We start from the raw sequence: 16724 nt of genomic DNA on the forward strand, positions 1-16724 counted from the left end.
AGTTTCTCAAATCTTTGGAAGCCAAAAAGCTACCAATAATTACAAAGAGAAGTACAAAGAGAAGAAAATATAAGAGAAGAGGGGAGAGGAACCACAGATATGGGATGAAACACATTGCTGGAGTAGACTGTGACTCCGGATCCCAGGCCATGAGTGATGGGGGAGGTTCCCCTGGGCATTAGGAATAAAAAAATAGCATCTCAACTGGGGAGTGCCTGTGTGTATAGGTACCATTCTTATAAGAGTATTACTAAAAGCCTCACTTTCACTGTCTTGGAGTTTGATTTCTGTTTATTTCCCCAGAACTAAATTTATTCCTTACAGATCTGTAGAGACTTAATCACCAGAAGGAAAAATTGACTCACAGAGACCACACCCTGGGAAATTTTATGTTAATTCCTCATCAAGTGTAGTATAATTATTTATCCACTGCTTAAATGCATAGATTCAAGGATATGTATTAGAGCACTATTCGTAGTAGCAATAACTGGAATCTTATGTAAATACTTAGCAGCATGTTGAAATACTTAGCAAACTGTTGAATGTTGGTGGTACCTCCACATTTTAGAATGTTCGAAATCATTATAAAGAATAAGCTTGATATATAATAGTTAACTTATGAGGTGGAGCTTCCTAATGTATTAAAAGAGATAAAAAGGATGCATTAGGCTATGATACCATTTTTGGAAAACTAAATTTAAAAGAAAAAGGGAGTAGAACAAAGTTTTGATGAAATAATGAACAGATTGTTTTCACTGATTTTGAGGGCAAAGAATGATAATTGAAGGTAAGAAGAAGAGGGATCAACTCAGAGTTTTTTTTAAAAGGAAAGGTCTTTCTAGTGCCCAAAGGGGAAATTATATTCAACTGACCTAAAATTATTTGCAGGGACCTGTAAATGTGAAAAGAAACATACAACGTAGGATGATAACTAAAATGTTAAAGTTGTTTCTTTTCCAGGTAATGAATTTTATGTTTTGCCACACTTACTTAGAAAGACAAAAAGAACACTTACTCTTTAATTTGATCAAAGAAGATACTTAAAAGCTCCTTTGACTGTGAAAAAGCCAAAGCTGCTCAGTAATGCTGGTGGCCATCTGTCTCATCTTGTCAGCACAACCCTTATCATTTTAATAAATAGGATGTCTTCTGGGCCCGTAGTGCAGCATCATCAGTCACCCACTGAGTTTCCTAGCCTTACATAGTATTTCCCTTTTTTATCATCTGTCACATTAATTCTGACATTTCTGTTTCACTAGTGCGGATGTTTGCTTCCTGCAAGCCTTTAAAAACCATCCTAATGACTTGTTAGTACTATCTCCCAAGGATTTAAATAGGATGTTAAATCCTTTAAGTGAACAAGTGTACCTTCTTTGGTACATAGTCACCTTCTTTTACTAACGTGCCCAACCAGCACTTCCACAACCAGGTTATGTCATGACTTTAATTGAATCAGAGATGAGGTGGCAAAGTGAGGTAGGTTCTGAGAGCCAGCTACAGGACGAGCTCCCAGACAGCAATGGAGGCCGTGAGAGTCCTGTATAATAGAAGCTCTATAGCACTACTTTACCATCAGTGACAAGTTAGCCACAACTATTGCAGTAAGCAGCAAGGTCAGAGAGGCAGTGAGAGAAGCATGACCTTCAGAAAACTATGGAGTTGATAAAAAGAACATAGGGATTCTTAGAGACAAGATAGATGAACAGCCAACAAAATATTGCTTGATCTTTACAATCAAAACAAATCAAGGATAGATATAAAAGAGGCTGAAGACAGTTATCTCAATCAAAAATCAGTTTTGGAATCTGAGTCAGTTCTGAGACCTAGGATTTCTTGGTTGAAGAAGAAATCAGGTCCCAAAAAGGAAAGTCCCTACTGTAGTATGAGAATGACTGTGACTTCTATACCCTTTATCAAAGAGACTTGTGGCAATTTACTCAGGTAACCCTGCGGAGTGCAGAAAGGGAAATGCATTAACATTTTGTGGTCTTTTGGATGCAGGGTCCAAGTTGACATGGAAATCTGAGAATGTGGAGTCCCAGACAAAGTCCAGTTAATAGTGGGTGCACTGAATCCTTGGATCCCCCAGTGATCATTTCCCTAATTCCTACTAGTGGGAAAAAAATCAAAGAGGAATCTCTGAAACTACCTTCCAATTAGTCAAGATAAGAAAAAGAAATACTACTCTATCCTGTGGAGTTGGGGGAATGATGATTATTAGCCATTCTTAAAGACCTAATGGATGCAGGGATGGTGATTCTCATCAAATCTACATTTAATTCACCAGTTAAATGACTCTCACCAATTGTGGCCACTTTGCTGGATATGTTACATTGCAAAGGCAACATCTCAGGTACATGCTACTCAGCTATCAAGATGACATCTGTATCAAAACTAAGAATTGGAAATAATTGATATCTCTACCTAGTATGGATTTAAGTATATAATTAATAAGCTTATTTCAGCATAAATTAACTTGCCCATTCTCTGTGAAAACATAGTCTAAAACATACAATTCAGAATCAGGAATGATAACCCTTTATTGTGATCCTAGCAGTCTGATTGGTAGGGCAGGAAGATCATAAACTCAAGCCTAGGTTGGGCAATTTAGCTTAGCAAAACCCTGTGTCAAAAATTAAAAAAAAAAAACCCGGAATTTCTATTTTTATTTTTTTGAAGAAGCTGCTGAACATTTCCACAATTTTCTTTTTCCCTAAATCCTCACCGGTATTTGTTGCTATTGTTATTGTTGTTGTTGGTGGTGGTGGTAATGATGGTGATGATGATGATGATATGTGTGTATTGTTGTTGTTGATGATGATGATGACAGCCACTCTGGAGTAAAATGGACTCTCACAGTTGTTGCAATTTTCCTTGCCTTAATGACTAATGAAGATGAACATGATTTTCACAAATTTAATGACCAATTGTACTTCTTTCTTGAGAAGTATCTATTTAGATCATTTGCTCATTTTTTGAGTGAGTCATTTGTTTGGGGGAAGTAAATGGTTTTTCATTTTTTATATATTCTAGATATAATAGTCTTCTATCAGAAGAGCAGCTGGCAAAAATTTCTTTCTCATTCCGTAGGTATCTCTCTGCTCTGTTGACTATTTCCTTTGTTATGCAGAAGGTTTTTGCTTGAATGTAATCTTATTTATTAATTCTTGATATTACTTTCCTTGCTATTGGAGTTCCGTTTAGGAAGCCCTTGCCTGTGCTATGACGTCCAGTATTTCCCTTATATTGTCTTCTAACTATTTCAAAGTTTCTGTTTTTTATACATAAGTCTGTCAACAATTTTACTGACTATACCTCTCCAAAATATATTCTTAGAGGAGTTAGGAACTATACTAGTAATATATGGGTACATATGTTTGTACCAGCACAGTTTATAATAGCTAAGTACTAAAAACAGTCTAGATGCCCATCAACAGACAGATGGATAAAGAAAGTATGGTTGTAGATATATATATATATATATATATATATATATATATATATATATATGATTATTATTCAGCCATAAAGAAGAATAGAGTCATGTCATTTTCAGGAAAAGGCATGGAATTTGAGACTATAATGTTAAGTGAAATAAGCCAGGCATGGAAAGTTACATGTCATATGGGTTCTTTTACATAAGAAACTTTAAATATAAATAGAGTAAAATAAAGAAGATATGATAGGAAACAAAAAGACTCTGTACAGCAGATGGGCAGGGTTAGAAGGAAGGGGATGGGGATGATAGGATGGGGAATCACTGGATTGAAAATGATGAAATCTGATATGTAATTATACCAATTCCCCAAAATGAATGTAATTATTATGTATCATAAACACACATGAATAACAACAATAAAAAAAGTCTAGTAAACACTAAAAAAGAGCAGTTCAGCACAAATATCATAGTTTAAAAAAAGAGGAACAAGCCTACCTGGATATCCCAGTCCACTGTATCAAAGAGATCATGTTAATCTTGGCAATTAAGAAGTGATCAATTGCAACGGAGGCCATGGTGTGACATACACACTCCCAAAGTACAGACAAAAGATTATATTTGGATGCTAGACTAGTTGCACTGACAGGAAAAGTTTGTATTGCACCCGTGCATGCCTTGGAAAGACTTAAGTATTGCAAAATTTTGTCCCTTTATTTTTTATTTTTTAGTCTACAGACAAGTTGCTTTAGTAACCCGAAGAAGTGACGGAGAACACAGCTTCCTCACCACCCAAATATTTGTTTGTTATGATGTTTCAATACCTCATGATACAATAAAACTATCAAAATTTTCTTAACCATTAAAAAAAAAAAAAGATGAGCCAGTCTAGTACCTGCACACATGTGGGCTGCCACTGGGACTCTCTTGCAGGTACCAGTCTGGGTGGGGAGAAGTAGTCAGCCTAGCCCCCATGTGCACGCCAGCTGCCATCAAGACTCTTTGTCAGGTAGCCAGTGTGGGCCAAGAGAACCAATCAGCCATGACTTGGAGAAGCTGGGACTCTAAAGAAGCCCACCCTGCAGTCTACTGCCTCCTGAGGAACTTGGGTTAGGAGAAATCAGGTGTCTAACAGACACCTCTACACAGTGGATGGATAGCCAACGTGGGAAGCACCTGGGATGCTACTACCTGCTTACCTGGAGGAACCCAAGAAAATGTCAAGATGAAGGAGCAAAAGACAATCTCTTGCCTCCAGTCCAAACAGAACAAGTCCAGGAGACACAGACATGGAAGAAAGTAGAAGTTGCAAGTCTGAAATTTCTGGAGTGATGGCAACTGAAATAAAGAAACTATTTCATGAAGCTATAAAAGAAATCGGATCAAAAATGATATTGCAGGTAAAAGAAGAAATGAAAAATATCATAAAAGGGTTGCTGAATGTATCTAAAGAAGGTATAGATAGAACAAAAGAGGAGCATAGGAGAATGAGGGAAACCTTGAATGAACAATAAAGATAAGACTTGGCATGTATGAAACAGACTCAGAAAGATACCTAGGAAATTAAAAACAACATTGAAAGCTGGAAAAACTGCTCGAAAGAAACTGAAGATAAACTTTCAGAATTTGAAGACAGGATGGCAACTAGCAACTGTGAAAGGAAAGACCTCTTAAAAATAACAAGGAGCCAGAAATAACAATTCAACAGCTGCAAAATGACACACAAAAATAATTTAAGCATGGTAGGTGTCAGTGAAAAAGGAGTCAACGCAAAAGACATAAAGAGATTCTTTCCAGAAGTAATAGCTGAGAACTTCTCAAGCTTGGAAAAAGGACCTGATATACAGATAAGTATACTGAACTCCAACTAACATTAGCAAAAAAAGTCTTGCACCTAGACATATGATAATTAACATCCCACAAATTCAGCATAAGAACAGAATATTAAAGGCTCTTAGAGAAAGCAAACAGATCACCTATAAAGGAAAACCCATCAGAATCATGACAGCCTTCTCAACACAAACCATTAAGCTAAGAAGAGATTGGAGTGAAGTATTTCCTGAAAGTAAACGACTTCCAACCCAGATTGATGTACCCTGAAAAACTACATTTCAAAGTTGACAGATAAATATGACACATCCATGACAAAGAACAACTTAAGGCATTTATGATCATCAAACCAACCCTACAAAGAATACTGAAGAACATTCTAGAGGGCATAAAAATGACGGTCCCAGACAGCCGCAAAACAGCATGTGATGTGGGGCAGATAATTTAATGGAGGGGAAAAGTAGGGATCCAATGGCAGGAAAAAAGTATGGCAGAGATGAGCCAGTGCATATTGGCCATAACCATCACTGTAGATGGCCTCAGTTCACTAATAAAAAGAAGCACAGGCAGAGTGGATCAAGAAACAAGATCCATCAGTATGCTTTATACAAGAAACACATTTAACTCAAAAGAAAATTCATAGGCTGAAATTCAAAGAGAAACAATGCTCCTTATAACAGGGAATCAGAAAAAGGCAGGGATGGCTTGCCCATCAACCACAGAAGGGATAAGATACAACATTTTTATTTATATAATGGAAAGTTACTCAGCTATAAAGAAGAATAATCACAAGGCTCTTGTAGGTAAATGGATACAACTTGAGATCATGCTCTTGAATGCAATGGTGTAGACTCATGTAGGTGAACATATACTGTCTCCCTAGAATAAAAAACGGAAGGAGTTAGTGGTGTCCAAAATGGACAACAGATATTGTGAAAGAGAAAGGGGAGGAAACATCTGAAAGGGAAAGGTGGTAAACTTTGTTAATTTCCTATTATTTTGTCTTAAAATCCTGTATCATTTTATTGTTTTGTTTTGGTTGGTCTTACTCTGCTTTGTTTGGTTTGGTTTTATATCTGATGGCATGGGTAGCTATTTTGAAGATAACAAGATATATTATGGTAGTCATTGTTGATTTTCTACTATCTTATTTTGAAATACAGTATCATTTTGATTGGTTTTATTCAATTCTGTTTTATTTTATTTTATTAGGTCTGATGGTATGGGCAGCTATTTTGCAGATAACAAGAAGCATTATAGTAGCCATTATTAATTTCCTATTATCTTGTTTTGAAATTCTGTATAACTTCACTGCTTTGTTTTTATTGAGTATCTTCTGTTTGATTTGATTTTAACTTGGCTAATGGTATGGACAGCTATTTTGAAAATAACAAGATGCATTATGGCAGCCATTGTTGATTTTCTTTTATGTTGTTTTGAAATCCTGTATTGCTGTCATTGTTTCATTTTGATTGGCTTTATTCTGTTTCATTTTATTTGGGTTTATTCTCTTAAAAATAGAAAATGTTGAACTACATTTTAGACTAGTCAAAACTAGTTACAGAAAATAAAAAAATATGAATACTACAGATTCAGGGAAATTTTAGGGGTTGAAGGATATGGGATAGGCTAGAACAACCTCTCCAAAACAATATTAAGAGGACAAATGATTATCAATTATACATCATGACAAAGACAGGAGAACAATTCTTGGTAGAAATTAGATTCTAGAAACACTTCCCTTAGGAATACTGCTCCATATGTTTGGTAACATGAAAGGCTGTCATCTTTGTGAGAAGATTAGAACAGAAACGTGCTGAATATTCCAGTAAGAGCTATCACTTAGACTATTAGCAGGCTGATTGCAATTAGAGGTGTCTGTTAGAGGTATCTACAGTGTTAAATACCATCTGTTGTTTTCCATTAATCCTTGCCTAGCACACATTTTGACCTTGGTGGCTGGTACAGACTCTCAGCCTGAAGCAGGCATCCCCACGTCTTCTTTGTCCATGGCTGCACCTGGCAGCATATTGACTGTATCTCCCTGTCTCTCTTGCTTTTCTCATTGCTGAGACAAAATACCTGACACCCACAGTTAAAGGAAGAAAAGTTTATTTAGCTCAGAGTTTGCAGAGGTTTCAGTTCATAATCAGCTGGCTCCAAGGTGGGGTGGCATGACCAACAGGCATTGTAGAGGTGAAACATTTCATAGCAGGCAGAAGACAGCAAAGCAACAAGGGACAACCACAGCTCTTTCTATCCCTTATATCTGGATCTTATCCAGGCTACTTAGGACAGATAACACTCACACCCTTAATCCTGGTGTCCTAGCATTGCTCCATGAATCAGTTTCAGGTCACACACTCTACATCCAGCCATCTCTAAAAAAGTCCCACCTATGACAGCGTAAGGCCTTGGGGACAGACATCTAAATACAGGCCATTGCATTGTCCTTTCCCTTCTAAGTATACGTTCACTTCTCCTGCCTGTGACCAGCATCACTGTATGAGGACATTAGAGAGTTTGATCCAGTGATATAAGGTCCCACATATAACACTGCCTCAGATCAAGGATCCTACTTTTCTTTTTTTTTAATTTTATTTAAGGAGAAAAAAGAAAAAAAAAACAGAAAAATGGTACAAGTTATACAGAATTTCAGAAAAAATAAACAGTAGGAAATCACTAGTTAATTACATATTGTCACCTTAGAAATAGTTGTTGAAGTTACAAAATTAAAGCATATAGAGGGGACTTTCAAACAGTGAGACTGCAAACAGTTTTGTTCAGTAATCCAACAAAACTCAGTAAAATGGTTATCTCTCTTATACACTTAAATATATATGCAGTTATATCTTTTAGAGAACTTTCTTTTCCTTTCTTTTGTACAATGACAATTACACATTTTGGGTTTTATTACTCCCACAGTTCTTATTACTTTTTTTTTTTGAAGAAAGTAAAACCAAATGTGACATACCAGGACAGAGTCAGTCAAATCAAAAGGATGGACATAATACATAATGTAAAAACAAAATACAAGGTGATCAACAATGGTTACCATAATGCCTCTTGTTATCTTAAAAAGAATTGCCTATATCATCAGTTACAATAAAATTGAACAAAACAGTAAAGAATAAGACCAATAAAACCAAAACATTGGAGACATTAGAGGACTTCAAAAGAAGATAATAGTCAACCAGAATGGGTGTCACAATGGATCTTATTGTCTTCATAGCTGTTGCCTAGACTTTCAAACTTGGTACTATCTAGCATAACAGAATAGAGGAAAATCAGTCAAAACAAGATGGTGAGAGCAATACAGAGTTTCAAATCAAGTTAATAGGAAATCAAAGTGGGTTACTATAATATATCCTGCTATATTTTATTTATTTTTCCCTTAATTAAAAGGATAAAAATGAAAAAGTGGATAATAAAAAGGAGATTGAGATAAAAAAGAGGGCATAACAACAAAACAGTGCAGGTCTAAACATAGTCATTTAAGCAAAATAGTGTTTTACCACAAGATAATCTCGACATAATAGTAGTTACCATAGTGTCTCTTCCCTTAAAATCTTTGGGTATAACTTCGTATACTGTAGCATCAAACATATCAAGACAATGTAAAACCATTCAAGAGAATGACAATATTACAGGGTATTTAGAATCAACTAACAGAAAATGAACGATGGTTTCTGTATAATCTCCTTCACATATAATAAAATTCAATAAGATACAACACGTTAAAACCGATGGAGACAGAAGAACAAAAGCTTGATGGGACTTCAAAAAAATGGATCCTACTTTTCAGAAAGAAAAGTTCAGAAATTAATTAGCATGTTATCATGGAATCCACTGGGGCTATAATATCCAATACCTCCTAGAAGCTGCTTACTTGATATGACAATTAGAATGGGTTGTCAAAAAAGTCAGTTGAGGTGCTATCTTGGAAAGGAATGACATCTCACAAGTTACAATAGACACTTCACATCAACCATCGGTATGATGTCCTTCTGTGAATAACCCACTTGGGGAATTAGTACTTTCGGTCTATAAATATGGACTCTGTAAATTCAAAAATTCTGGTTCCCAGAGGATGAATGTCTTCCCAAGGCACATTGTTACTGTTACCTACCAGATTCAATCTTCTTATGTGGACTGAACACCAGAAAGGAGAAAAGGTATTGTAGAAAGGGCACGGACCTTGATCATCAGGAGAACTGCTGCATAGTGAGTATGGTGGGAAGATTGTGTTTGGCACCCAGGTGGCAAGCCTAGACATTCTATAAAATTTATTTGTCCAATTTTGATGCAGGCAGACAAGTACAACACCATTGCCCAAGAGAGCACAGGGACTGATCAAGACTTAGACCCTTGAGGCTGAGGATCAGTGTCAAGACAAGTGCTAGCCAAGATTGAGGGGAAACCAGAATGAGCAGTGGAGGAGAATTAGAAGTATTGGAAAAAGGGGCAAGACAAGCCATAGTTGTGGAACTTTTAGTTGTTCCACTAATGTTTTTATGTTTCCTCTGGGAAAGGAGACCAATTAGAATTCCAGAACTGCTCTCGAAGCACAGTTTATGATGCAAATTGATCAGAATGGCACAGCAGGTAGACTATAGTAGATGCCATAATCAGCCTAGATCTCCATCGAGGAATGAACCCTCCCTTGCTTAGCTCTGGTAGCGTTGGCAGCTGACATTCTTAGCTGAGTCCTCTTCTAGGACCTGTCATTAATGGAAGAGAGTGGTTTTCCTCAAGGTGATGCCATACCTTAGGTCTAGTCCACAGCCAATGACCAGGAATAGGAGTTACAAAGGCATGGCTGCTTGCCCCAATTAGAATCAGTTATTCAAGGCTAAGGCTCCCTATAGGAGAAGTCGAGGCCTTTGTTGTGATGGCATCATTCTCCTCCACTGTGCATTCTGTTTTCCCCTGAACCTTGGCTAACTCCTCTTCTGCTCAATTCTCTTTTCTCCATCCCCCAATAGATGTTGATCCTGAGACCCCTTCCCAGTAAGCTTCCTACATGAGAATCTCCACCCCAGATTCTATGTCCTGGGGAGATTAACCTGAAACGGACGCAAAAGCCTACTCTGTGATATAAAACATGACAACTGTTTTGTGAGTGGCATAAATAGTCTGCTATTAGGAATACAAAGTCAGAAGCACTTTTTGGCTGAGGTGATCGGAGAAACTAGACTTCCTTGAGAGGCAGGATTTGACAAATGAAAGGGTGATGAAATGGTTTATGTGTAGGCACATAAGTGGATAGAGCTCAAGGAGGGCAAGTGATCCAGATGGAGAGGAAAATGGGCCTTATGGAAATGCACCAGAGTGCCAGGAGTTTAGCTTAGTGGCATAAGTGCCTGCCCTGGCAGGAATCAGGTCGTGAGTTCAATCCCTGGTATAAAGAAAAGAATACCAGGATGAACAACAGGTTAGGATTTGGCCAGCAAGGCGTTTAGATTCTGGGCTTAGGATTGTGGCCCCTATTTTCAGATTAATTGGGTGTCATTCTGGGAATTAAACCAAAAAAGTGGCAAACGCAAATCTCTCATTTGATGTGAAATATGAAGAAGTGGAGGTGAATATAATTAAATCATCTTAATTTTAGAATGAATTTTCCAACAAATGGAGCTAAAAATGAAATGTGGTCACTTACAAGGCAAATGAACTCTCCATTATTCTAAGAGGAGCTGAATTTCAATTTCATGTAGAAGACTTATGTTGCCTAGAAAATAAAATGCTAGGGGAATTTTCTTTCATTTTTCCATTGTCTATGAGCAAGTTATTCTTTCTTTGGGGCGAGTTGTTAATTTTTTGGGCCACCCTCCCAAAGGAGATATACTGATTCAGATGTCACTTTTAAATGCTTCAGAGGTATTCTTATTTACTTATTTAGGTCGAGATCCAACTCACGATCTTGGGCTTGCCAGGCAGGCACTGTGCTGTATCTCTCGCCAAAGGCCTTCTTACTTAATCTTCTCAAGGAAGCCTGATAGGGAGTCTGTTATCAGTGAAAATAATGAATAAAGAAAGCTGAAGGAACAATAATAATTACTGAAAAAGCCTAATAAGCCTTAAAAGAGGAAAAAGCATCAAAATTAGTCAACTGAATAAAAAAAGCAAAAAGTATATTATGCAAATGTGCCTCTCTTTTTTTAAAAAATATTTTTAAATTTTTGTCTCCTAATAAGCAATGCATTAAGGAAATATAAAAGTGAACAGTCCTGAGAAATAACATTACAAGGTTAAAAATATTTTGATATCTTCAGACTTAAACTGTAGTAGACTGGACTCTCCATACTTGATTTTGACCAAAGTGCCATAATAATAGTAGGCGGTGAAACGATACTTACTCACTCTGTGTCCAGTTTACAGTTTCTGAAAATGAGTTTCATGACTCTTGTACCCTCTTACAGAGGGCAGGATGAGGCTATATAAAGCAGAGTGCAATCACGGGTACGTGTGGGAAGAGATTAGAGGAAGGGTTGCTTTCCTATAAGGGAAAATAAATTTGTCCTGAAGAATGCCTCTCGGCTTTCCTAGTAACCTGATATAGTAGGCAAACATACTAGCAGTCTAAATGAGGACTTTGTTTTTGGTGACAATTCACTGAGTCTGAGCCAACCCCAGAAGCTAAGCTTTAGCCAATTACAGGCTGCTGTCTGATCAGACCATACCCAAATAAGCAAAGACAGTTACAACCAATCAGGCTGTTTCTGTATGCCACTCCCACCCCCACCCCACGCTGGGGATTAAATCCAGGGCCTGGGTAGGCCAGTCCTCTACCACTAAACTGCATCCCCATCTCGGTGCTTCACTTCTGTTTTCTGTTCATAAAGGATTAGAGTTCTCTGAGTTTCAGATTACAAAGGTTGATCATTATTCAAGTCATTCTTTGCAGTTACACTCTGTTAAATTTAATTAAAGTTTTTCTTTTAACTGCACAGACTGAGATATCTGAATAATAACTTTGCGCACTGATATTCTGATTTCTGGACTGAGGCTGCTTGCAAGGTAGATGATCCAAGGACTGTCAGTTACTTAGAACTAGGTTGAAAAGCTAAGGAATATTCTCATTTTCATGGGAGTGTTGGAAAAGACAATCCTAATTACATAAAATTCATGAGACAACGAGAGATGAGGAATGAGGTGTTTTGATCATGTCTCTAAAATTACAGTATTTATACAATAACCTCTTGTGAAAAAAAGAATCCTTGCAGCAAAATAGAATGGAAAGTATAACCAAAGAAGAAGAAAAAGAAGAGGAGGAAGAAGAGGAGAAGGAAGAAGAAGAAGAAGAAGAAGAAGAAGAAGAAGAAGAAGAAGAAGAAGAAGAAGAAGAAGAAGAAGAAGAAGAAGAAGGAGAAGAAGAAGAAGAAGAAGAAGAAGAAGAAGAAGGAGAATGTGGTTACGTCTGTCAAGGTCTGTCCTGTCCCTGCTATGGTTTACAGGAGAAGCTTCATACTTGTCATACATCTGAAGGATTATGCTAAATTTACAAAACTGCTAAGATGCTTCTGAACAATGGAACATGGCTCCAGGCTACAATTTCCTTGCATGCACTACAGTGTTTTAGACTACCAGTGGTCTCTTCTCTGGAGTGAAAATAATATATCAGTAGAAGACAAGTGGAAGGAACAAACTGTTCTCCAGGTAACCAGACAGTGTACAGAATCACAGAGAGAACGCATCCTGTGGTCCACTAATGTTTCAGGAGCCCTCCATCCTCAGCAACCCCATTTCAGGTCCTTTCCCTTTTTTTCTTCCTAATTTTTCTCACTTTCTTTTCTAAACAGATAGTCTTTGCTGACAGACTGCACTTTGGTAATCATTGCACAATACGAATTGATGGCTTTGTTTACAAGAGCCTTGCTGGTATTTTTTTTTTTTTTTTTTTTACCCTTTATACTGTTTGGCTTTTAAAATCGAGTGCATGTGGCGCTATGGGGCTCCTTTTGGCTGCCTTCCTCTTTGCCGTGTGGTATTTATGCCTTTTAAAAATTTTTATTTTTTGGTTGTCAATCCAGAGCATCTCACCGATGAGATTTATCAAAATGCATCTACAAATCAGCCGCTGAGAGACTGCCTGAGTACAAACTGTTATTAGGAAAATGATCGTGACAAGAAAACAGTAACAAGAACAGCTTTAGGGAAAAGCCAGATTCAGCTCTTTCTGGAAAGGCTTGTATTCTCCCAACGAAGAATAATTTATCAAAGGCTGTCACTCCGAATGAAATTAGATTTCTCTTTTAGTTTCAGTAATAGGCTGTTCCTAGAAAGACAGAGCCCAGAAACATTTGATAAAAAATAAATAAAATTACTTTTACTCACAGAAAGACAAGTTTGCCATGTTAGTCTCAGGGAAAGGACAAAACCCAGAATTCAGACATGCATCTGTCTGCAAAAGGCAGTTGTCTCCTCACCGTGTGCACACACGCGCACACACACACACGCACACACACACACACACACACACACACAACCACAACCACTACCACACAGGGGCCTCCACAGTACACATAAAATATGAAACATTTTCAATGTCATAGTCTGTGCTTAAGTTATAGTCACATTTTACTTCCTCTTCAAGCGTATCAATTAAATTTCAGAGAACATGCTCAAGTAAGAAAAACCAAGAATGAGGACACTTTTCCCTTATTTTTCACTGTTTTTCTCTATCTCCTTCTTTACCGTGCTACATACTCACTTACTTAGAAGACATGGAAACTTTTAGTGTGTCTTGCAACTACTTACCCTTCCCAGGAGATCAGTTCACCATGGAATCCACAGGGCAGCCTGACAGTGGAAAGTGGCACTGCCTGTGGTCCCAGTCACTGGGAGACTGAAGCAGAAGGGTTGCTTGAGGTCAAGAGTTTTCGGCTAACTTGGGCAATATAGCAAGATGCTGGCTCAAACAAAACAACAATAACAACAATAGAGATGGAAACCTGATGTGAGCCCTTGTACCAAACTCTGCAACAACCAGTTCCAAAGGGCTGGTGCTACCTGGTGCTGAAGTCATATGCACACCTGCTGGTAACTGAGGACCTTGAAGTCTTCACCTGTGCTCCAGGCAACCTTCTCAAGTGCAGCCATGCCAAGCGACTGTCCTCTCCAATGCACGTGACAAAATCTGACCTCCCTTGAAGCTGAGTCCTTTCCTAGTTTCTACTAGAGGCAAAGCTACATACGCAGAGTTGAAAGAGCTGCGGTGGGTTTGGATCCAAACCCTGCACTTCTTGTTTGTGCTTATCATTTATTCTTTTTTTTTTTTTTTTGTCTTTTTCCTTTTTGTTGGTACCAGGGATTGAACTCATGACTGCCTACTTGCAAGGCAGATGCTTATGCCGCTGAGTTAAATCCCCAGCCCCTTATCATTTATTCTTATGGGGGTTCAGTTTTCTCCTCTGTAAAACGTCCAACAATATTCCTAGAATGTGTTGGATGCATGGGGAGAGAGACCCTGCAGCCTGGGCTACTCTGAACATGAGGTGAGAGGGTCCCTTGAGCCCAAGAGTTCTGGCCCAGCCTGGCAACATAAAGGGGCCACAAAGAAAAACCAACAACAAATAAACACAGCGACTGATGCCTATGTAATGCCAGCATTCTGGGAGTCAGAGACAAGAAGATTCCAAGTTTGAGCCCAGCCCGTGCAATTTAGTGACTTAGGGAGACAGTCTGAAAATTAAAGAAAAAAAAAGAAGACTCTGGTTCAGCCCTGAGAGAGAGAGAGAGAGAGAGAGAGAGAGAGAGAGAGAGAGAGAGAGACACAGACACAGACACAGACACAGACACAGACACAGACACAGACACAGACACAGACACAGACACAGACACAGAGTGAGACAGAGAGATAGAAACAGAGAGGCAGAGGCAGAGAGGCAGAGAGAATGAAAAAGAAAAGGAGGAGGAAGAGGAGAAAGATTTCTAAAGTGTAGAATTACAGGCATTTAAAAAGATAACATTGCTGAGTGTTGAGCCCAGATTGAGGCATAAACAGGGGTGCTGAGTAACCATGAATTTCGGCTTCCCTCGCCTCAGTCAGCGAGCACAGAAACCGTGGTGGACAGATGTACAGTTTTCCTCCCTCAGCCTCCCTTTTCCTTAAAGACAATCATCAAATTATGGAAATCAGAACAAGCAAAGACCTTGGGAGTTTCGTTCATCTGACTTACTGATAAAATGGAGACCTACGTCCCGATCACTCACAGTTTTTACATCTCTATCAATTCCAAACGACCGCTACTTTACCATGGAATCGGTGGCTTGATACCTGACAACCATATTGAACAAAGAGACTCCACAACTATTCGGTGATCACATACAAACACAGTTTGGGGGTCGTAAGTTAAGCTCTATTATCTGAACTATTTTCCACTGGATATTTGTTGCTAAAGGTTTTTGAGAGTTTTCTCTGTCTCTAGTGTGTGTGCCTCTGCATATATCCCTTCTCTCTGCCTTTCATTAACTTGAGTAGAGGCTTCTGTCTCAAAGATAAATAGGTAAGAAAAGAATTATGGAAGTGAAACAAATGCAAAAACAATTCCAAAAGAATAAATATCAATTTTTAAAAGACTAAAATTGACTAATTAATAAATTACATTTCCTGTACGCTGGAACTATTTATTTATTATGTGCTATAGGATTGTTTTTTGTTTTTCTGAGTAGTTTATGGAAGAATATCCTAACAGGATCACTCTACTAAGCAAAATAAGATTTAGATATGTATATTTATTGTTCTTTATAGCACAAATACTCATTTTATATACCATACTGAATAACCATGCATGATCCAGATTTCTTATTTAATACCTTTACTCTCTTTTCCTATATTTCACATCCAATATGAAAATAAGTCATTCATAGTTAAATGTTTTATACCTGATGACACGAGGAAGGTAAATCATGTGCCATGTTAGGTACAAATGACTACCTTTCCAAAAGATTCCATTTCTTTCATTCCCCTAGATGCACTGAATATATTAACCACCCAGGGTAAACCCGGTAATAAAACTAAGCCAGAAAAGAATTAAAGACGCTACATCTAGTGATGATCTCTTGTACTAAATCCACTTGTTTGTCAGAGCAATGCGGCAGAATTCTGGCCCTCACACTTTCATGTTTTGCTCTGAGTCCGGTACACAGACTCAGTTCAGTGTGAGGCAAGCTGAAGAGTGAAGCACCCCAGCACAGTGTGGGGTCCTAGTGAGTTACCTCTGAAAGGCAAAGCCATGCTGCTCACATAGAAAAATAATGGCGACAAGGACTCCAACGCTCAGATGCTTCATCCCAGTGGAGACTTGCTGCACCCCAAAATTCTCCGAAGAGAAAGGCCTGGATAGTGGATTGCACAAGAGCCCTCTTTACAGAGTGGTTAAAGTATAACGGTGTGTTCCATCTCACTCCTGTGGCTCAGTCAGCTCAGTTTCTGTCGCCACCCCTGCAAAGAGAACAC

General features: G+C 38.1%; 1 protein-coding gene across 1 annotated transcript in view; it reads right to left on the bottom strand.

Annotated features, from left to right (window-relative positions):
- Positions 1–16678, bottom strand: part of Cpb2 (carboxypeptidase B2) — a 56503-nt gene extending 39825 nt beyond the window's left edge. Inside the window, exon 1 of the mRNA XM_013141224.3 lies at positions 16484–16678. Coding sequence (XP_012996678.1) covers positions 16484–16557 — 74 coding nt within the window. The 5' untranslated portion in view covers positions 16558–16678. The remainder of the gene's footprint in view (positions 1–16483) is intronic.
- Positions 16679–16724: the final 46 nt, after the last annotated feature.

This window comes from Cavia porcellus, unplaced genomic scaffold (assembly GCF_034190915.1).
Source record: "Cavia porcellus strain 051 isolate PalLab524CR breed Dunkin Hartley unplaced genomic scaffold, mCavPor4.1 scaffold_21, whole genome shotgun sequence".
NCBI classification, from domain to species: domain Eukaryota; kingdom Metazoa; phylum Chordata; class Mammalia; order Rodentia; family Caviidae; genus Cavia; species Cavia porcellus.